The sequence below is a fragment of the Rhipicephalus microplus genome, unplaced genomic scaffold (assembly GCF_043290135.1).
Source record: "Rhipicephalus microplus isolate Deutch F79 unplaced genomic scaffold, USDA_Rmic scaffold_17, whole genome shotgun sequence".
NCBI lineage: Eukaryota > Metazoa > Arthropoda > Arachnida > Ixodida > Ixodidae > Rhipicephalus > Rhipicephalus microplus.
The window spans coordinates 15,702,058-15,725,106 of NW_027464590.1; the positions used below are offsets into that span (position 1 = coordinate 15,702,058).

At 42.8% G+C, this 23,049-nt stretch overlaps 1 protein-coding gene across 2 annotated transcripts in view; it reads left to right on the forward strand.

Moving 5' to 3' along the window:
• The first annotated feature begins 1,624 nt into the window (after positions 1-1,624).
• Positions 1,625-23,049, forward strand: part of LOC119175690 (uncharacterized) — a 58,157-nt gene continuing 36,732 nt past the window's right edge. The window contains exons 1-3 of one of the 2 annotated variants that reach the window (XM_075883462.1): positions 1,625-2,237; positions 2,754-3,104; positions 22,330-22,461. In XM_075883462.1, the coding sequence (XP_075739577.1) occupies positions 2,158-2,237; positions 2,754-3,104; positions 22,330-22,461 (563 nt within the window). In that variant the 5' untranslated portion in view covers positions 1,625-2,157. The remainder of the gene's footprint in view (positions 2,238-2,753; positions 3,105-22,329; positions 22,462-23,049) is intronic. The other variant, XM_075883463.1, reaches the window with a different exon arrangement.

A 23,049-nucleotide genomic window follows, 5' to 3' on the forward strand; every position in this document is an offset into this window, starting at 1 on the left:
CTATTTGTTGTTTCTTGTCTTTGCAACAACACTCTGGGCAGCTGCTACAAAATTTAACTTTTTATGTGACAAAGATTGATTTAAAAACCATTCCCATAGCTTTTACTGAAGCTGGGGCTAATGGCTACATCAAGGATAAGCAACATATGGTATTAAATGTAACAGCACAGAATACCAGGGTCATTTTACAGATTGTATTGATTCGAAAACAAAGAGTAGTGTTCCTGGAATGTAAGGTAATCTTCCACACTAAGGTGATCCTTCTAGAATGTTGATTATGAGTGCAAAGAAACAAGTCATGGTGGCAGAAAATATGAGTACTTTATCATTTTTGCATCACTTTTGCGTCGCCCCGCCGCGGTGGTCTAGTGGCTAAGGTACTCGGCTGCTGACCCGCAGGGCGCGGGTTCAAATCCCGGCTGCGGCGGCTGCATTTCCGATGGAGGCGGAAATGTTGTAGGCCCGTGTGCTCAGATTTGGGTGCAAGTTAAAAAACCCCAGGTGGTCTAAATTTCCGGAGCCCTCCACTACGGCGTCTCTCATAATCATATAGTGGTTTTGGGACGTTAAACCCCAGATATCAATCAATCAATCACTTTTGCGTCTTCTATAGTCCTTTGGTAAGCCCCATGATACAGAGTACCGGCTAGCCCAGCGGTCCTTTTAGTGGTTAAGTGAAGCTAAAGGAAAACTGATTTTGTGAGAAATCGATGCAGTGAAACTTTTGTATGATAAAGTGAGACAGGCAATGTTTGGTATTTGAACAACAGGCTTTCTTCGACAAATGTCAAGTGGCCGGAACCATATGGTATCAAACTGTGATTGTATTGTTCGGGTGACAGTCAATACGTGCAGCTCTTGCAACCACCCTTTTCCATCCCTTTTCATCAGTATGCCAAGGGATGCAAGCAACTTGAATGGCCAATGATCGACTGCTCTGCTTGGTAAAAACAATAAACGGGGCTCGTTTTAAGTTGCCATTGTAATGCATAGACCGAACCCAAGCTATGTGCCAGGAAGGAAAACGGACAATCTTGTCACATTGGCGATGCATGTTCGAAAAGCACCAACTGAGTGCATTGGACCTGTCTATTCTGTATATACATACTTTTGTGGTATTGATGCGCAGTGTGCGGTGCATGCCTCCTGTACTGTGTACTCGCCCCAAGATCAGAGTACAAGCGGCAGCACCAGCATCACACTAGTGTGGATAGGTGGTGCGCATTTTGTGAGCGGTGCAAGCTGACTGTTGGAGAATAAAATGCGTTGACTGCAGCCTACTTGTAATATGTATGTTGCCCATTACCGAATGAATGTACAAAGCTTGCCAAGTGTTAGGAACACAATCTGTCATTGAAAGCGATATTCGCACGTGACCACTGTAGTGGGACTGAATTCGTCATTTGTTTCATTCTTGGTCAATGAGGTAAAGTAACCACGAATATGACAATACAAAAAGGTAACAACATACAGCTTTGTTCAATCGATTATTTACACACAGTGATGCAACAATGTTTGGTTATTTGATAAGACAAAGGTTTTTTTCAAGTGAGTCAACCTATAACAATGCCACAAAAGCACTCAAAATAATGTAAAAAAAGACTGTGTTTTGCGGGACATTATATGATATAACCTAGGCATGCCATCTGGATCAATTTTTTTTACCATCTCGATTCCTTAAAGTGAACTCAAATCGAAGCAGACGAGTGGGCTCGCACAATGTTCAAAATGCGCCTGGTGACTCATGTTGAACTATGGCCATGTACTTCTATTCTTTTTAAAGGACAATGTAAATACTGAAGTGGCAGAATTTACTTGACACAAATATTTCATTGTAATGGGACCGTGCAATGCAAAAAGTATCTCTAGTAAAATCAAAGCTTATGGCATCATCAAATAGCACAACAGCGCCGCACTTACAATAAGCAAGATTTGGTCAACCTGCCTTCTTCGTCCTTGTTAATACTGACTCACTAATATGTTATCTAATATTCCTTATGTTTAGGATGACGCCAAGGGCACTTCAGTACAAAGTGCTTCAATGACAGAGTGGTATGTAAATCATCATAATATAACATGAATAAAGAAAACTTACACACAGAATAGACATCGCATGTGTGGTTCTGCAGCTCCATTTTGTCTTTTCGCGTAAATACTATGATTGTTAGGAAGCACCAACTCCCTCAAGACATTCGACAAAGCGAGACCTTTACCGACATGACCCTGGCAAATGGAAGGTACGACAACACCCAGTACTCGGCGAGGGCACATACTGGTCTTACTGCAGTGCATATACAGGCGAGCAAGTCGAAATGCTGGCATAGATAGTGCTAGGCAAACGTGCAAGCAGTTGAGCTTGTGCTAACATAGCGGGATGAGCCGCCCTTTGAGGATGAACATATTGTGCACACATATGCTAGCCTTACATGGCTAGCAGACAATGCAAAGACCAATCCACACAAGGCACGCTTTAACCAGTGGCCACCTGATGTTGACACATTTCGATCTTGGGGCGAATACATCTAGGAAAACTGTTGCACAATCAAGATAATTGCCAGTTAGCACTTGTCCTGTCCGTGTGTTTGTCTGTTTCATACCAAATTACATACGCTGAAGTTTATCGCTGTGTAAAGATTAACTGGTACAGCCAGTACAGTTGGGAAGCATGTGTGCTTGATCATTGTGGCTAATGTTGATGTGAAATTCATAATGCCATTTGGGTACTTTTTCTGCTTGTGAATTGTGTATTACAGGCAGTTTCTGTGTCTTGCACTCAGTCCTTGGAACACCACAAGTTCCCTGACGATGCCATCATACCGCAAGCCACCTACGAACAACGATCCTAGCATGGGAGGTGATGAGCAGAAAGCTGAGGCTAGCGAGGGGCCCCAGAGATCTGGAATTTCTGGGCTCTTCCACCCAGTGCCCAGATGTCACAGCTTTGGTGAATGCCACCCCTTGCAACAGCCAAAACAAGACGTGCCACTGAACCCTCCCTTGCGACGGCCAAGGGAAGACCTGCCACTGAACCCTCCACTTGTGCCCGGGACCACTACACCCTTGATGTTGTTCCAAGATGCATTTGCAGTCCTGAATGACTTCTGGTAAGCTTCTTTTTTACCGTCGGGAATATGTCCTGCATGACATGTGGTCCGCCGTCTTTTCAGCAACTAGGCCTGTATCGCTGGTGTTGTATGTGTCTCAGTTTTGTTATAGTTGCATCCACAACAAAGCTAACAGGGTGTGCATAAAAAGTTTGTTGTAGTGAAATTTCTTGTATAGACCACAAGTTTTGGGAATGACTTGTTCTCTGGGTCCAGAAAGCGACTGCATTATTTTTTACATCACTCTCACTGACTTATGCTTATTTGGCTGCACTGAAGGTGCCGTATTTTATCGCCTATAAGTTTGAACAAAGTATACAGACAATGGGTAGCCAAAGTTGGTTTGCAGCTTATGCGCTGATTTTAGTGCATAAGTTGGCTTCACTGCACAGGTTCACGGTAGTGTAAAGCCTTCATGTCGATTTGCAGGCATCGTTTTTCTATAATTTTTGTTCTATGGTTTGTAGGGGAGGGTAATACGAAAAAAAGATACAGCAATGAGACGACTCCCAAGTGAATGCCTGCTTTAAAGCTTCGAGGGTGGCAGGAAGCTACAAAAGCTACGAGCTGAAGTATGAACCACCATAGTTTGAAGTGAAGGACAGGAAAGCACTTTGTGCCTTTTTACAACTTTCGATACCTTAAGAGCTGTGTGGTAGGTATAGATGATCATGATAGTAGCAATGATGGAAGTGCTGCTCCAACTGCTCTAAACTGCTCTAAAAGAGAAATGCTGCTTCATGCAGCTTCAAAGTGCAATAATTGCTAGTAACTGCTCCAAACCTGCTTTGAAAGGATGTTGGCAAACTAAAAAGAATGATAAAGTTTAACCATGGGACCATCCCATGAGCCTAAGCGAAACCATAGGCAAGCTGTATACACTATCATCCTAGTATGTTACTCGGTGGCGTAAACCCAGAAAAACCTCAAGGGGTGACACATATCAGGCCATGGTGTCCATTTCATATTTTTAATATGTGTTGTATTTATATATATATAGGAATTAAATCCTGCTTTCAAATAAAATTAAAAGAAAAATGAGCATGGGGTTCGAGCTCGAGCAATTGCATTTTTCAATTCAATCTCTTTCTTTTTTCACCTTTTTTTCAATTTCCATAGTTCACACAGCTAAGGGGCACTTAACACAGGCACGCACTAAAAGATAAAAAGCCATTTTAAAAGCCTATTGTGCTATACTTAACTGTTAACTCGGTTATATCACGTGCTAAAGCTAAATCTCAAGTGGGACACTTGCTAGGGGTGTCCTCCTTAGCCTGAACATCAAAAAAGTCCGGACTCTCTTGACCCCATTTTCTCCGCCTATGATTTACGCCAACTATACTGCTTGTATACTAGCTGCATACCAGCATACTGCATGTTTATTTATACAGTTAAACCGCTTTATAAGAGACATGCTCTGGGCAGCAATTCTCGTCTCTTATATGAGATGTGTCTTATAAGCAGGGCACCTGGTATTCATTTTCTTCTCAGAATCAGAAATGATTTTATTAGGTCATCAGGAGCATTACAAATTGTTAGTATAACAACCTGTATTTTATTGTAGGCATACTTGTGTCGCTCATACTTGTTTGTTTCTTGTATCAGTGTCTCTTTTAAAAGGGTTCAGCTATAAATATGAATATTTATTAGATGCTTAAGTGATGTTTTAGACTTGAGGAGTTGTCAGGAACATGCATCTGCTCCAAAAACACCAATAGAAACCCTAATCTGTAGCATTTTTTTTGCTCAAGACACTTGAGGCTGCTCCAAAGCACCATTTTTTCTGCTCCAGAATCTTCTCCAAAAAAGAAAATGTCGCTTTCATCACTGTAGTAAGGAACCATGGTTTTGTTTGCAGTGGTCAGTTAGTTCAATCTTGGTGCGCTGGCCACACATGTGCCATCAGAACAGCTTCTATGACTGTGTCTACTGCAGTTTTGTTGGCAGAGGTCATGGCAGAATATAGTTTTGTTTGGTTCTCATGCCTCCTTCAAAGGCCTTGGTTGTTATGCCCAGTGGCAGAAACGTAGTCAAAGTGTGCCAGATGGGTGTTGCAATGCGCTGCTTGAGAAGTTTTTGTGAGGATATACAGCAATCACAGGCCTTTTCTTCACAAGATAGCACTTGCAAAATTTTCCAAGGTGGTAGGTAGCAACGTTACTGAAAGTTTTTTTTTTCCAACTTGGCTTTAGATCTTCCATTTTCACTGCTTCACAAGCCTGTTCGAAGGCCCGCAGTTGGTCACTGACATTAGTTTGAAAAATCAATTATATTCCTTGAGTGAGCCTCACTTAGCAGGGTGTCTACTACCAACCTGGAAAAGTCACGGAATTTCTGAAAAACTTAGTCAGGTCATGGAAACTGATTGCAGTCTGTGGGTTTGTTACAAAAATAAGCATTACCATTGATCAAAGCTTAAAAAGTCGCTCCTTCTAGAAGAGGTGGGAAATAAAGGCAGTGTATAACTGTCACCTCTTAGTGCAAACTCAAAAGGATACACCACTAAAAAAAAGTTTACTGAAATTTCGGCACCTCATGTGAGAGGCTTGTTCACAATAAAAGCCATAAGAAAGGCACAGCGTATTTAAAAAGATATTAAAGAGCAAAACTGTTTTTTGCATGTTAGGATAGTACAATTTCACAATCTCTAAAACACCATTCTTACCATGGCAGAAGGTTTGGTAAGCGAGAATGTGCACCACGAAAAAAGCGGGGGAAGACGCCACCTTAAGATTACTGTCCCAAGCGCGCTGTGATGTCATAGATTTTGAAGATGTACTGGGTCCTACATAACTGCTACCTAATAAAAATGAAGCACATTATCATCTGTAGGTGCCATATATCTAGCATACGAAGTTGCAGAAAATTTCCTTAGGCCAATGTCATGAAAAGACAAACAGTGCATTTTGAAATAGGTCTTCATGTGCAGATATTTATGAACAAAATTTAAGAATGAAACTTCAACTTTTATTTTCTTCTTATGATAGTGAAAAAAAAGGCATCAAAGTTCTCAGAATGTAGTTTGTTAATCTAAACCACGTCATTATTTCTAGCTATTTAGTGTCCCTTTAAGTACGCCTAAGTACATGACATAAGCTTTGAGAGTACATTATCAAAAGTGTCCCATCACTCCTCCTGTTCAGCATGTGGGAAGTTGTCTGTATGTGCAGGGATTCCACGGGCAGGCATGTTGCTGGCTTAACTTTTTTTTTTACTACAGCATGTGCGCTTGACCAGTCAGTTTGATGGCTTGTAGATTCTACATGTTCAGCAAGGGCGTTTGAGCCCCTGTGTCATTTGGTGACATCAAGTTCATGTTGTTTAACTCTTCTTGAACTCGCCAATTTCACCGTTACACAAGTTTTCATAATCGTGGGAGCCTATGGTGTGAAGAAGAACGAGGACATTTTTTTCCTTCACATTGACTACAGCATTTTTTAGCTTCCATATTGGTACATGAACTATTTGAATGTCGGCTGCATACACAGCATGTCTGAATTTGGAACCTGTACATTACTCATGTAGGTAAATTTGTGCATGCTTGGCTTAGTCGCGACTTCGGCCAGGCTTGAAGGTCTGGTTATGCTAGAACTGCCATCAGCAGAAGCTTGCCGGGGTATGTCGTGCCTCTTATTATTGTTATTATATAAGGATTGTTATTATTGGCGATGCAATGGCAAACGTCCTCACCTATGCACTCATTGCTGGTATCTGTGTATTTTCGACTAAATTTCTCATTTAAGTTTTTTGAGATTGTGTCCTTAAATCTGTGATTATTTTTTAGCGTCACGTTCATATAAGAGTACATAAACGAAAGTTCTTTTACCTTCCTCTTACCTTCCAAAGTTGCAGCGCTCCGGGGTGTTCTATTTTTTTACCTGGATATCTTTGACGTCGACAACCGTCCCCTGGGCCGCACAAGTGCTGTAACCTACTGCATCGGCACTTGCGATGCCAGTCCACTCCACAAACGCCCTTGTCGCCTGTCACATGCTGAGCACCAAGTTATACAGACGAAGGTCGCGAAAATGCTAAGTGAAGACGTCATTGAGCATTCATCGAGTCCTTGGGCATCCCCTGTGGTCTTAGTTAAAAAGAAGGACAACACTTGGCGCTTTTGCGTCGACTATCGCTACCTGAATCGAATCACCAAGAAGGAAGTTTATCCTTTACCCCGAATCGATGATGCGCTCCACTGCCTCCACGGCACCAACTATTTCTCGTCCCTTGACCTTTGATCCGGATAATGGCAAATTTGCGTCAACAACCGCGACCGCGAGAAGACAGCATTCATCACACCCCACGGCCTTTACCAATTCAAGGTCATGCCTTTTGGATTGTGCAATGCCCCGGCTACTTTTGAACGTATGGTGGACTATCTTCTTCGCGGTTCCAAATGGTCGACCTGCCTTTGCTATCTGGATGATGTAATCGTTTTCTCGCCCTCCTTCAAAGCCATCTGTCTCGTCTCTCGGCAACTCTTGACGTTTTTCGTTCCGTTGGTCTCCAACTGAATTGGTCGAAATGCTCATTTGGATGCCGGTAGATTAAACTACTCGGCCACCTTGTTGACGCCACTGGTGTTTAACCCGACCCCGACAAAGTCCGTGCAGTCTGAGAATTCCTGGTTCCGCGTTCTACACAAGAAGTTTGCAGTTTTATTGGGCTCTGCTCATACTTCCGCCGCTTTGTCTTCAACTTTGCAGATATTGCTAGGCTCCTCACGGATCTCCTCAAAAAGAATGTGGCCTTTTCTTGGGGAAGGGACCAAGAACATTTTTTTGCGTCGCTAATTACCACCCTCACATCACCACCTGCTCTGGCTCATTTTGATCCAGCGGCTCGAACAGAGCTTCGCACCGATGCAAGCGGCCATGGCATTGGTGCTATACTCACTCAGATACAGAATGGCACCAACCGTGTGATAGCCTACGCTAGCCGCCTTTTGTCGCAAGCGGAACAAAATTATTCCATCACTGAGTGGGAATGCTTAGCCCTCGTTTGGGCTGTTGCGAAATTCCGTCCGTACTTATACGAACGTCCGTTCACAGTCATCACGGAGCATCATGCGCTTTGCTGGCTGTCAAGGCTTAAGGACCCCACAGGAAGACTCGGCCGATGGGCACTTCGATTACAGGAGTACACGTTCTCGGTTGTTTACAAATCTGGAAAGCTGCACAGCGATGCTGACTGCTTATCCTGGCACCCCGTTGATCCACCCAGCTCCACTGATTTGGAATCCCATGCCTGCGCTTTAGCCATCACTGATTTTCTGAACGTGGCCGATGAACAGCGCCGAGATCCATCGCTGCTCACCATCATTGACCGCCTTCAATCGCATTATGCTGACCCTTCTCTTAGCGGATACCTGCTTCAAGACAACGTTTTGTACCGCCGCAACTTACACCCTGACGGCGCGGAACTTTTACTCGTCGTACCGCATCGCCTGCGAAAGAACGTTCTGCAACAATTCCACGATGCTCCAACATCTGGACATCTAGGAGTCTCCAGAACTTACGACCGCATTCGACGGCTATTCCGGAAGGGTCTCTACTGCTCTGTTCGATGTTACGTCGCATCTTGCGACTTCTGCCAGCGCCGAAAGAAGCGTACGACTCCCCCTGCCGGTCTTCTTCAACCTAGTGAAGTTCCAACCGAGCCATTTTATCGAGTGGGGTTGGACTTGCAAGATCCCTTTCCTACTTCTGCAACTGGAAATAAATGGATTACAGTGGCCACAGACTATGCCACTCGGTATGCAACCACTCGAGCGCTTCCAACCAGCTGCGCAACCGACGTTGCCGACTTCCTGCTGTACGACATTATTTTCCAGCATGGCGCTCCGTCTCACCTGCTTATAGACCGTGGTCACTACTTTCTATGTTGTGTGGTTGATGATCTACTCCGATCTTGTGCTACCCGTCACAACTTCACCACATCTTACCACCCGCCTTATGGAGCGCCTAAACTGCACATTGACAGACATGCTTTCCATGTACATATCTACCAACCACACTGATTGGGACATAGCTCTTCCGTTTGTAACCTTCGCCTATAACTCGTCGCGTCATGAAACAGCGGGCTGCTCCCTTTTTTATCTACTCTTCGGACATCTCTTACTGCCCTTTGACACACTGCTTTTATCAGACCACCCATCGTCCTCCGAGGGCGTGCGGTAATTGTTGTCGCAGACAGCACAGAAGTCCCTTTATGACCGTCGACATAGAGATGCCGTTTTTTCTGTGGGATCTCTTGTTCTCCTGTGGCTCCCATCTCAACGTGTTGGCCTCAGCGAGAAACTACTATTGCGATACGCTGGGCCCTACCAAGTCATTCGTCAGGTCACACCTGTGACCTACGAAATTGCCGCTACCACAAACTCATTAGCTGCTGCACCCAGACCGGAAATAGTCCACGTTTCTCGTCTCAAGCCCTACAACGGCGACTCGCTCATTTAACAGGCACCGACACGGCGCCTAATGGGCCGGAGTGATGATACGTGTATGGAACTGTCGCCCCGACACAGCTGAATTGGCACCCAAATGAAGAAGACGACAACGTGGTTGTTGTGGGTTGGACTCTCAAGCTTCTCCCGTTGGCCTGCATGACTGTGTGCTATTTAAGCCGTTGGCAAGACCAGCTCTTGGTGAATAAATCTTCTTCGTAACAATATTTTTCAAATGTCAGTTCTTCAAACGTTACTCCCAGTTTTTTCTTGCAGGCATTTGAGAACTTCCATCGGGATCCAAGCGCCAAAGTCCAAAGAATTAAAACACCAACATGCATGTGCTCGTTGGGGGAAAAAAGATAGATTTTGCAGTACCCCGAGACATGCTCGTAAACTTTCTGTGCTACTATAACCTCTGCTTCGCGTTTAGATAACTGACAGTGTAAAAACCGCTTCAGCGATTGGAGTGGTGTTTGTCTCTTTAGCCAGCGCTCACCTGAGTTATGCGACGTAGTGTCCAAAAGATACCATTTGTTAGTTTCACTAGGCTCTTTGCAAGAAATGCTATACCCAACAGTCTGTTCGCATTGAGAGTACCCGATAGAAGGATATAACAGACGTCTTTAATGCCTGCCGAATTAGCACGAGTGCCAGTAATCACACCCAAAGTTCTTAATTAACAAAGCCCCCCTCTCCTTGTGTTCCTAGTTCCTTCTTGCTTTTTGAAGATGGTTTGCGCGTTCCTCTCTGCTTTAGTAACAATCGATGGCACGCCTGGCACACGGGGTGATGCTATCACATCTGCACTCTGTGCAAAGGTGGAAGGTCAGCTCTTTTATTCAATTGTATGGGCAGTCTTCACTTGTTTTTTGCCGCCACCGCTGCTGTAAGTATCTGTATATGTTTACAGATCTACCGCCCGTGCTCGGCGCCCAGCTTGTCACGATGCGCCAACGAGCGCTTATCTTCTACTAGATGCTTCTGTGAGTGTGCTTATCCTTCGGTGGGAAAAATTGTGTGCCTTCGGCTTTCACCGGAACAATTGGGTTAGTTGCTGGGCCCAAGACAAAGGTCACTTCGCTGGCTGCACATGCCCCGTTTGTGAAAAGAGCATGCTTTTCATCCACAGTGAAGTATAACCACTGGGACATTTGTTAGTTTGCACTCGTCTGTACTTGTGACTACATTTCGAGCACTGTTTTTGTTTCAAACAGCGTTTTAAGTGTCGTGAGGTAAACGGTTTGCTATCATTCTGTGTATGTTGTTTTCGTGCTTTGTTTGTGCGTGAGGAGCACGCTGCACGTTCTGATCTGCTTGCCGTTTTCAGCGTAACATTCCAAGTTGTTGCTATCGCATTGATTGCTTTGTCCTTGTGAAGAAGAACATAAACTTTATTTGTCGAATCTAGGCGATTCAAGTCCGGCGTTTTTTAGTGGGCCTGGGCAACCACCGCGGATGCGGTTCCGAGACCTTGTCTCGAAGCGGCTTCCTCGGCACGCTGGACGGCCCAGAGTTGTGCTGTCAGGTTCGAGCTGAGCAGTGTGGCCTTCCAACGCGAGCGGAGGCTGGCGGTGGAATAGTGAGATGAATCGGCACTGTTGGAATTGTTTATTAGGCCCTGACACTCCCGCAGCATGTGACTAAGGGTGGCAACCTCGCCACATGACGTGCATCTGTTTGTAGTGTATATGTCTGGATACATGGCGTGCATGAGTCTAGGGTTTCTGTATGAATCTGTTTGTAATTGTCTGAAGTGTACCGCTTGCGTTCTGTTTAGCCTTTCGTGAGGAGATGGGTATTTGCGTCTTTGTCACTGGTAATGTGTGGTGATGTCGTGAAACCTGGTCATACGATCCTCCCATGCCCAGATGTCTGCAGTTCCCCGCGGGGGAACAGTTTCGTCCTTGTGACGAAACTGACTTTTTTATCTCTGCTTTATCTGCGTTCATTACCCCTGCTCCCTCACTTATCGGATGTAATCGATTGGGATATTACACAAAACATGAGAGCAACGGGGCCAGTGGCATAGCCAGGCGGGGCGTGGGGAGCTAACCGGTGATGTGCCCCCCCCCCCCCCCTTGAAATGTTTTTTTGGCATGGCATATATATAGCCCAATATTACCATTTGCATGCCCACCCTTCAGATCAAGGTGCACTCCACCCTTCCCCTCCCAAAAATTTACCTACGCCCCTGGCGATGGCAAATACCGGTGGAAAATGTTCTTGTAATTGCTATCGCAATAAAAACTAAGAGACTCTCGCCTTCTAGTCGTCTTACGCGCATGCATATGGTACACTGTGAGGTTCTTTTTTTTATGCACTGCTTTCTAGAACACTGCAGGGGAATTTCGGAGTATTGACGGAATGCCTCAGACACTTAAAACATTGTTTCAAAAGGAAAACAAAGTTTTTTGAATCGTGTAATTACAGCACAGACAGATGGAGGCCGGAGGAGGTTGGCTTTGTGAGACTAGACAAATTATGCAATGTTAAGCCCAGCCGTATAATTGGTTCTGAAAAATAATAAATATATATCCTTGGAGTCGTCTAAGGGAAATGCAGTTGCGACTATGTATGTCTAGTGTTGTACGTCATAGCGCTTGTCTACCATATATACTGATAACCACATAGGTGCATAGAATGTTATTTGATGAAGTACAGTTTCATTCAACCAGTACTTTGTTTATTTTCTTCAATAATAATCACTGAACTAGTTTTTTCAGTGTGGCCAACATAATTATGCCATTATTTTAGCATGATCAACTAAAATAGGGAGTGCTCCTAAAAAGACTGGCTTCATGAGATTTGAAGTGAAGGGAAATATTTCAAGCTCTTCATAGGAAACAACACCACCAAAATAATTATTCATGCCCTCGAATGTAAACTCAACTTGGTTCTTCTCCTGGACGTGAAGTTAGCTGCTCCAAATTGCTCCAAAATGAAAATTTTACTGTTACAATGTGCTCCAAAATCGAAACTTTTGCTTCTCCCAAGTGCTCCAACATGAAAATTTTGCTGCTCCATAAAGTGATCCAAATCAAAAGACCTAGGTGGCATCACAGAACTATGCCTACAGTTTTCCAGCTCCCAAGTTAAACAAAATATTGGTTTCATCGTGATTGAGAGGTCATTATTGTGGAAGTATTTTGGTGCCTCAATGCTGTCATGATGCACTCATCATTACGTGCTGCTGCGGCGTCAGCTTCTCTGATGATGCTTCCGTCGTCAGCTACTGCTCAGAATATGCAACTTGCAAAAACATGATGGGTATGATGGGTTGTACCATTGTCTTTCGTCTCGCACCTTTTTTGAAAGAGTGCCTTCAGTTGGAAATGAGTCAAGCGTGCTACCTCAATGATATTTCTTTAGGGATTCTCAGTCTGAGCGTGAAGAAAAGTTGCTATGCATTCAAACGAAAAACAAACGACATTATGAGCGCTCACACTCTCATCTGTTTTTTCCCCTTCTTGACTGAATAGCATCTTTTCTTCATGCTCAGACTGAGCTGCCCTAAAGCGGTATCGTTTTGTGGTTTAAAGTAAAAAACTCTGAGGTACTGTGCTGATCAAAGTAAAAGTTTAAAAACAAAAAAAACACTGAAAAAAGACGTTTCATTTTTTATCATGCAATAACTCGCCCAGTCAGCAGTATGTGCTATCTTGTTCGTCATGGCATTTGATAAATCATTGAATAAGGTTGCACAAAAGGAGCGACTGGACGTGTTAGTTCGCATTTAGGCAGATGCATAGGAATGCGTGAAAACTCGCTACATGACATGATTTTTTAGGCGCACTCTTGCTGAAGAATTGGTGTTTGCATTTAAAAGCTCCACAGAAGGACTCTCACGATCGAAAATCGTAGATATCAATGGAAAGGCCAAATGTCGACATGAAGTTTCTACGCGAGATCAAGCAAGAGGTTCGTAAAGCGAAAAACTGCTGCCGAATCCTCGACATTTGTAGCTGTGGCCTTCACGTTGTAAACGGCGCATGCAAAATAGGACACATGGCAACAGGGTGTCAAGTCGTGGAATTTCTGCGGGCCATTTACAATATGTTCAATTGTGTACCTGCCCGACGCACTGAATATGCACACATCACTGGGAGCAACATTTCTTCTTTACTCGCTGAAGTTTTGCGTGTCCGGTATCTTTTTCGACCCTGCATTTGAAGTTTTGTGCCATAATCATGGATGCTTACTAGGAGGTTCTATTACCTCCTAGGAACCACAAGAGGTGTTCCGAGTTGCGCTATATTCTTGCGAAAATAAGCAGAACTGCGGAAGTAATACAGTTTATTGATTGTTGATTGGCTTACCGCAGTGATAACCAGTTCTCATTGCTGCTGCCCTGCCCACGCTTTGCTAAACATATTTTTATGCACTTCTGTTATAAACTTATTCGTATCTGATGACATTGAGTTGAATCCCGGTCCGTCTGGTAAAGATCTGCTGGTGCAGCTATTAGCCGGCCAAAATAAAATTAGTGCTACCGTAGAAAAAATATCCAAGCCAACCAAAAGAAATTTGAAAGTAAGATTAATTACTACCTTAGCTGAAAAGATTAACTGGATAGGTCAGCAGCTTTCCAGTCTCAGGAAATAATAACTGAAGTAAATGACATGGAGAAGGTTATTTCACAACAGCATGCTCAGTCAAGAAGTAGAGGACGTAGAGAACAGATTTCGCAGAAATAACTTCTAGTGGGGAGCTATAAAAGCAAGTTGTAGAAGGTATCTTCTTGGAAAGACTGGAAATACCAACTCCAGCTATAGAAAGAATTCATAGGCTCGGCCTCAAAGGTGAAAAAACTCTGCCTGTAATCCTGAGATTTTTGAATTATTGTGAACAGTAAACCACTCTGAGAAAATGCTATAAACTAAAACGCAGATCACTCTCTCTTTCTCAGGATTTCTCCAAGCGAGTGTGAGAGACACGAGAAAGTTTTCGGGACAGTGCAACATAAGATAGAGCAAGGGGTGCTAAACTCATTCATGACAAACTTGTGTCGATGGTACTTTTTACACGTGGAATGACTAGAAAATTAACACTGTCTTCAAAATAAAGCACCTCGTAGGTGACTAGTAATGCGCCCTTGGCCCCCCATTTCAATTTTAAACATGAACTGCCGCAGTATATTAAATGTACTGAGCTGGAAGGTATTATACTTGCTCACGATCCCTGTGCGATCCCTGTACTAAAAAAACTTCGGCGGCTTCGAGCGTGTCCGTCCGTCCGTCTAGCCGCTTGTTTTGATGCTCTCGTTGTCACCCACTTAACTTGGCGTGAACCAAAATTTGCATGGGAGGGTAAAATGGTTTGACGAATATTGTCACGATCCTGGTCGTGTAAGGCATCAGACAGTGGCACATACCCATGGGCGGGTATGTGTTGCTGGTATGTGGGTATGTGCCACAGATGATTGACACCCAGGAATGACTAGGACACACATGGGCTATTTTAACATTGGAGAGTTATGAAATACCAGACATTGGCGGCGTCGACCCAACAAATGGAAAGAATAAATGTCAGGGTCCCAGCTGGAATCGAACCCAAGCATTGTGCATGGCAATGAAGCATTTTACCATAAAGCTACGCTAGGTCTCCGAACTACTTTTCAAATAGACGCTAATTTTCATTAAACTTTTATAGTGGTCACAGAACTGCCTATTCAAATTTGTGAACATTACATATGAACTTCTTGGCCACAGCCATCACGTCGGGTTAACATCAATTGTGGTTAGTTGCCATGCGCTGAAGTTCATTAATGTAGCGGTGTCGCGGGCCAGCATCCCCGTGAGCATCAGCGCTTCATAGCAGCATCTGGTGTCGCTAATATGCATGCTACAGTTGGCATCGTTGCGCAAGGGCAAACAATTATTTAGATAAACATTGGCAACTCTTCAACTTACGTTTGTACGTGTAATATTTGTACATATATTTAGCCTCATTTCATGGCGCGTCGCCCAATAAAAAAAAATTTGCAACATGGTAGCCTTCCCTCCGCATGCTTTGCATAACGTCGATTCCCAGGTACGCGGGATCTGTCAAATTTTTTTCTATTCACTGAAGCTTGGCTAAATGATTCGATCTTCGACAGCAAATTTGTCCCAGCTGATTACAATGTGTTCAGGAAAGATCGCAGAGCAAGAAAAAGGAGAAGGTGGCTCTTCGAAAATTCCTTGAACATTATGATACACCTAACGTTAAAGCTCTTTTCTGCTAAACTTATATCACGGAAATGTTAAATACGTTATTGGCATTATTTACAGGCCACTCTCCTCTGAACGCAACAATTTAATCGAATTACAGTTTCATGACCATTCACATAAAACAAGAAGATAAAGGTATTTTGGCTGCTGAGTTTAAAGCACCAAACATTGATTGGAACTTGCTGACTACCAGGAAGCAAAACAACAAAATAGGTGAAGCAATTATAGAGTTCATATTTGCATTTGAGTTATTGCAAATTGTTGATGATTTCACTAGGATACAAGGTCAAACTATATCCATGCATCACTTGTTTTTCATTCGTGGCTGTCCTGCATCTTGTGTTGCATCTGAAATTCATCCTGGCATTTCTTATCACGAATTGGTATTACTAACTCTCTCCGGTGTATCAATGAACAAACATTGATCAATTCGTAACTTTCCAAATTTTTTCAGGGCAGATGATGTTTCAATAATGTATCCATTGTCTTTTCGCTTCAACACCTCTGCAAGCAGTGATGCTAGCGTAAACAACCTCTGGCACCGCAGAAAAGGTATTATTATAGAATGCATGGACCGTTTTGCACCACGTATTGTCAAGAAACCAAAAAATAGAAACCCCTCGATTACTCGGCTTACACTAGAGCTCAAAAGAAAGCTTTAAAGATTGAAGAAGGGCTCTTCAACAGATAGTTAAAATCAAGAAATGTCTCTTTTAATTTTTTAACTTCAAAGTAAGGTTTCATTACATAAACAAAACTACCATAATGTACTACTGCCATGCTTTATCTCCACATCCTCAGACAAATTCTGGCGATCGATTTACCCTTCGTCTCGTTCTTCCACGTCTCCTGAAGTTAATAGTTTCATTACTCATGGCATCTTGAAGATAGCGAACGCATTCAATGATCAATTTCAATTTGTTTTCATCTATGATAACAATTTAATGCCCAATTTAATCTGCCAGTACCAGAAATTGTCGTTAGCGAAGAGGGAGTACTCAACTTGCTCTTATATATATATATATATATATATATATATATATATATATATATATATATATATATATATATATATATATATATATATATATATATATGTGTGTGTGTGTGTGTGTGTGTGTGTGTAGATATAAAAAAATCGTGCGGTCCCGATGACATTCCCAACGAATTTTAAGGCTATTTTCGGAATGGATGACTAAGTACCTTCATGTATTCTTTTCAAAATTTTTGCAGGAGGGCGAGGTCACTCTGGATTGGAAAATAGCTAAGATTATACCGCTACACAAAAACAGGATCAAATCTCCAGTTGAAAATTACTGTCCCATATGACTAATTTCAACAGCTTGCAAACTGATGGAACATGTAATGCATAACACATTTCAGTATTTCTCAAAAAACAAAACTTCTTCGACGAGCTTCCACAGAGTTCTTTGAGAGGCTTCTACACAAACTCAACTAGTAGAAAATATACACGATGTGCAACATCTATTTGGTCATCAAACTGACGCTATTGTTCTAGACTTTTGCAAAGCATTTCATATGATTTCTCATAAAAAGCTGCTTTATTAATTAAACTTAGTACTTCAAAACCTTGGGCTAACATCTTGGATTTCACGATACATAACTGGTCGTCTACAACTGGCTTCATTTAATCGACGCTGCTTGGCTAGAGATTCAGCATCGTCTGGTGTCCCGCAGTGTTTGATACTTGGACCACTTTTCTTCCATATTTTCATAAATGATCATCATCATCATATATTAACCCTTAAGGGCCCTTGATGGGGCATTACATAAGGGGGAGGGAAGTTGCGAAATATATGTAAAAGGTCACATTTACCAAGAAAAAAGGGCATGTCGGCTCTGTACACTGCTACGAAACCGGAAGGTAAAACAAAAAAAAAGACACATTTAAAGTGTTTCTGCAAGTGTTCATAAAGTATTTTCGTTGTGGTTTCAGAAGCATGAAACAAAAAAAATATAATAAACATCATAGTTCTAAGTGTTAACATTCTTATGGAGGCCCCGACCATGAAATCGTAATACTTTGGCGGTACTATATTGGAAGAAAAAGAATGAAAATTAAGAGGTACAGGGCAAAATAGTTATACACTAGGAAAAGGAGCAGCTCATAGAGAGCTTCCAGTTTCATGTCCGAGTTGAAACCTGAAATAATGCATTTAAATATTCTTTTTTCCCCAGAACGGTGAATGATTAGAATTTATTAACAAATGAGCAAGTGTCGTAGTCTTCACTGGCAAATTTTGCTTCTTGTGTCAGTGTTCATGAACCTGGTCCTTATTTATATTTAGTTTATATTTACTCATGTGTAGTTAGTACGTGTGCACATTTATTCTTGACACGTCTGTTATTTTATTTACCTGCACTCGGTACTTTGTTCCTATGTGCCAATAACTCCGTGTGCTGAGATTTGGGTTCACGTTAAGGTACCCCAGGTGGTCGAAATTTTTGGCGCCCTCCACTACGGCTGCGGCGTGTCTCATAATCATATGGTGGTTTTCGGACGTTAAACCTCACATATCAATCAATCAGTCATGTGTGCATAGCTGCATTGAGGATTGCTATATATGTATTTGCATACATGTGCACGTGTAAGTTCGAATGTGTAACCGCGTTTTATTTGTTAAGTCACTTTCTGTTTTAGGTCATGCGAATTATGGGACATGTTATGAAGTCACTTTCCGTTTTAGGTCATGCGAATTATGGGACATGGTTATGCCTACCACTTGTTTCACACATTTTGTTGTACCAGAACGTGCACTCTTCTTCTTTCTGCCCTACCAAGGTCCCAACTAAGGATTGTTGTATAAATAAATAAATAAATAAATAAATAAGTAAATAAATAAATAAATAAATAAATAAATAAAAACTGATTCCTAGCATGTCGCGCGGTCGGCAGTAGCGCCGATGGCCCTGTCATGGTTTTGGTTGCCCCGCGTGATCGCAACGGATAAGTGCGCGACACTTGGTTTTTCTCTTTATCGTACGCTTTTGCAGGGGCGGTGGAAGCCGATTTTCATCTTTATTGGGGCAGCTTTTAGCTCATTTATCATCGGCGCTCACGAGGTATTCTCTTTCTCCTTGATTATTGAGGTTACTCTGCCTAAGGCAGCCACACGCAGAGGTGCCCATGTGTGCCAATGCAACTCGTTGCTCCAAAAGAACAAACACATTTTATTTGTGTGGACTGTGAGGAGGCGCTCTGCGTTGACCCATGTTTCAAGCAATATCAAGTTCTGAAATACTATAGGTTCACATGAGATCATCCGCAGGGGCTGCTGGTGCGGCAGCCGCTGTAGTGTAGTCGCACACGCTGGTCATTGTATGACGACCGAGGTGCTTGGCTGCGTGGCGCCACCCCTGGCGCTAGTTGTTGTGATACCTTTTCTCATCTCTTCATATGAAATCAGAACATCATGCAATCAATCGCTGAAGAACCACAGCAGTGTTGGTCGAAGATAGGTACCCAGTCAAAAAAGTTCAAGTGGTTCAATTGGAAAAATACCAATTAACATCAATTGGTTTTCAACCCATTGGGATTTGGCCACCAGTTGGAAACATACCAATTATATATTATTGGTGAACCGATTCATATTCAATTAGTTATAATCATTTAGACAGAACTGGTAGATAATTGGTTGACCAATTGATGTAGGGGGGGACCAATTGGTGATCCAATTAAAGCTAACTGGGATCCAAATGGCTAACCAGTTAAAGTGAACTGGTGTGCAACTGGTAATCCAGTTAATCCTAAATGGTCCTCCAGTTGAAACTAGGTGGTGTTCAATTGGTTGATCAATTCAAATAGATGTAGTCATCCAATTGAAACTAGCTGGCTTCTAAAGGGTTTGTGGGTTGAAGAGAATTTGTGTCCAACTAGAAGGTCAGTCGAAGGTATGTGGTACTCAATTGGTTAAGCAATTGAATAGATGTGGTCATTCAATTAAAGGTAACAGGTGCTCAACTGGTCACCCTGTTAAAATAGACTGGTTTCCAACTGGTTAACCAGCTATGTGCAAATGGTCATCAAATTAAAGCAAACTGGTGCTCAACACGAAGAGGCTTTATTAGACGACAATAGTTCGGCAAAAATGTCTTGTACAGAGCGAGATTTATAGTACAACTCCCAATTCCTGCTAGCAAGGGCATATGTAGTTGAACTGCTGCTCGTTCTGCTGCAGTTTTTGGAAAGGGGGTCGTTGATATATTGTTGTTGCTCAGAGTTATTTCTTTGTTCCGCATTGCATCAGCAATCATGCAGCCAGGCTACATGAAAGAAAAATATGATGAGACATAGATAAAATAGACTACATGGCTGCAGTAAAGAGGTTAACACACCAGTCTAAAACTCTGTAACTGCACGCTCTGGCACTTTCCAGATTGGGTAGTTCGAGATAGTCCACTGGTGAGCATTCGTCCTAAGCAGCCATGCATTCCAACATCGATGTTGCGATTCAGAGTGCGTCATTAGAGTGTTCCAGACCAGTGTGGTTACCTCTGCACAAAGTATGGAAATGTTACCGATGTAACTAGACTTACCGTGTACAGTAGCTCCCACACTTCATGCTAGCTACGCCCGTGCACCGTGTCCGCTGCAGTCGCGAGCCAACACTAGTTAGTGTAACGAACAAAATGTTCAAAAGATAACAATACAGGTGTTAAGGTGGTTCAAAAGTAAAATACTTGCCTTTATTGTAAATAAAAAGGGCTGAATCAATGGATCATGCCAGCATAATTACTGCAAAGAGGCTGGGTATAAAACACGTCGGTGAACATTGCGACTTGTGCCCGCTGCGGCGGTCCATTAGTGATGACGATCCTGATGGCACGTGCTGCAGCGCTTTCACTGTGAGTGCATGCTCTTTTATGAAAATCTAGACTACACAAAGATTGCTTTCGTCGAAAAGCAATACAAAATTTTGTAATGAGAAATTAATTTGGAAAGTTCATTTTGACCTCACTTTATCGCTTCAAGTGCAGCGGTTTTGGAAGGGTTGTTAGTACTAAACCAATGCTTGCTCAACCGCTTTCTCAATGTGTTCTTGTATGATTGAACTGGGGTGGCTACTCGTGTCATAAAGATGTGAAGTGTAAAGAAACATTTGTAGCAGATATAGTACTATAGTAAGGTGTTTTATGATTTTGGGAAAAAATATTGCAAAATTTTACCACCTCACTCATTGCCAACTTCACAGAACTTGCACAAGGCACTCCATAGGGTTGACCAGTCAAAGAGAACTGGTCTTCAGTTGGTCAGCCAGTTGTAATTAAATGGTTTCTACCAGGTCAACCAGTTGAACACTTACAACACTCTTTACAACTAGAATATTTCCAATAAAGGGTCTCCTCCGATTGGAAAGTATTTTCCCATGCGGGTGTGCACATTCAATTGAACTAACAAGCATTCCAATTGGGAGGCCAATGGGAATTCACTGTTCCAATGGTTTACTAATTGGGATGTGTGCAACCAATTGGACTGACAAGCATTTCAATTGGGAGACCAATCGGAAAGTGGTGTACCTATATGAATGATCAATCGCAACTGCGTGGTCCGATTGGTCATCCGCATTGAAGCACCACGTCCCAGTTGCTTTCCAATTCATTCCATTTAGGACCAATTGCTATGAACTGGTATGACCAATTGAACCAATTCACTTTTTTTTGACTGGGTAAAGATGTAAGCCTATGGTGCAGTTTGCAGTCATAAATGATGCCGACACCAAAATACTGTTGCTGATGTTTTTAATAGAATTTTTCTATTGTACACATTTGGCCCATTCAAAATCTGCATTGAAGTAATTAGAAATTTTGGAAAGCTTAGAAAAATGTTGCACGAAATGTTACACATGCTTACTAGACAGTGACAGCATTGGGTGGCATGGTACCTTCTTGTATTGACGTGGCAGAAAGTTGTGTGCCACTCAGGGAATTTCGCAAAAATACTCTGGGAAAACCCGGAAATCTCGGGGAATTTCAAAATGCTGACTTGGTAGACACCCTGTCATAGTGTGTGATATTACGACTGGTTTGGGTGTGTGTGCGGCTACAGTTGTCTGAGGGCCAACAGCTGTGCCTTTTTCATCCATCATCTTCCTAGGCCTAGGGAAGGGTAGGTAGGTCAGTTAGCGGGCCTTGGTGAATTCGTTGCAGCTTGGCAAGTGTTCTTTGAGCTTTAGTGCTGTCCCATGGGCGATAGTCGCCGGCGTGAGCTAGCGCACCTTGGTATGCGCCATATGATTTAGGTTGTCTCTGATACTGCTCTCATGAGAGCGGCAAACCAACAGATTTTGGTTTGAAATCTATCTCCCACTGGACCTGGCTGTTGTGCAGGACTTGGACCGAATCAGGAAAATTATTGGTTTTAATGAGATGTTTTCTGAAAGCCATGGCACAAATCTCGTAGCAGTTTTCGACTTGTTCGCAGTCAGCTCAACAATTATTCATCTGTGCTTGTCTTCTTTGCAATGTCGTGATTATCTTGCAAGGATTAAAATATATTTCAAACGTTCTTGTGATAGAAAATGTTGGGCCGTCCTCTTTCGTTTTGCAGTGGAAATCTTTGCACCAAGATACCGTCCGTCCACCGGCATATGTACCCCTACTACAAGAGAGCTGTATGCAACTCTGAGGACTTGCTTGCGACGTTCGAAACCGTCGTTCGTGTGGCGGATTACATGGCTGTGTAAGTGCTTTTACATGACACCTTAAGCTTCCTTCCCGATTTTGGAAAAAGCTTTTAGGGTAACGGGATCTTGCAAAGGATTGCTTATGGTTGAGGAGATGTATATTGGCTGGCCTTGTATATTGGCTGGCCTTGTATATTGGCTGGCCTCCAGAAGACGTAGACAACTTGCGCATTTTCTGCGACAGATAGTGTGATACGTTTTAGGCCATGCAGTTGGGTGTTGCTGGCTTGCTTTGGACTTATGAGGAAAGGGTAATTCAAGTATATTACAAGTGATAAAATGGGCTCTAGAGCTTTTTTTTTTTTTGAGGCACAGGTGATCGACTTGACTGCTCATGCTGTGAAAAACGAAGTGAATGTGGGTGTGTATATACAAGAGCACTGCACAGGCTACGATTCTCGGCCTGGGTTCAGAAATTGTTTAAGTTTACCAACCCAAACCTGGCCTAGTGACCGAAATGTGAAACATGGGCCTGGTCCAAGCTTGAGAAAGAATTTAACCTGCTGGGTCCAGCCCGGCTTGACCCAACTGCTGTTGAGGCCCGGCAGGAACCCGAGCCTATAATCTAGGTGTTGTTGTTTGAA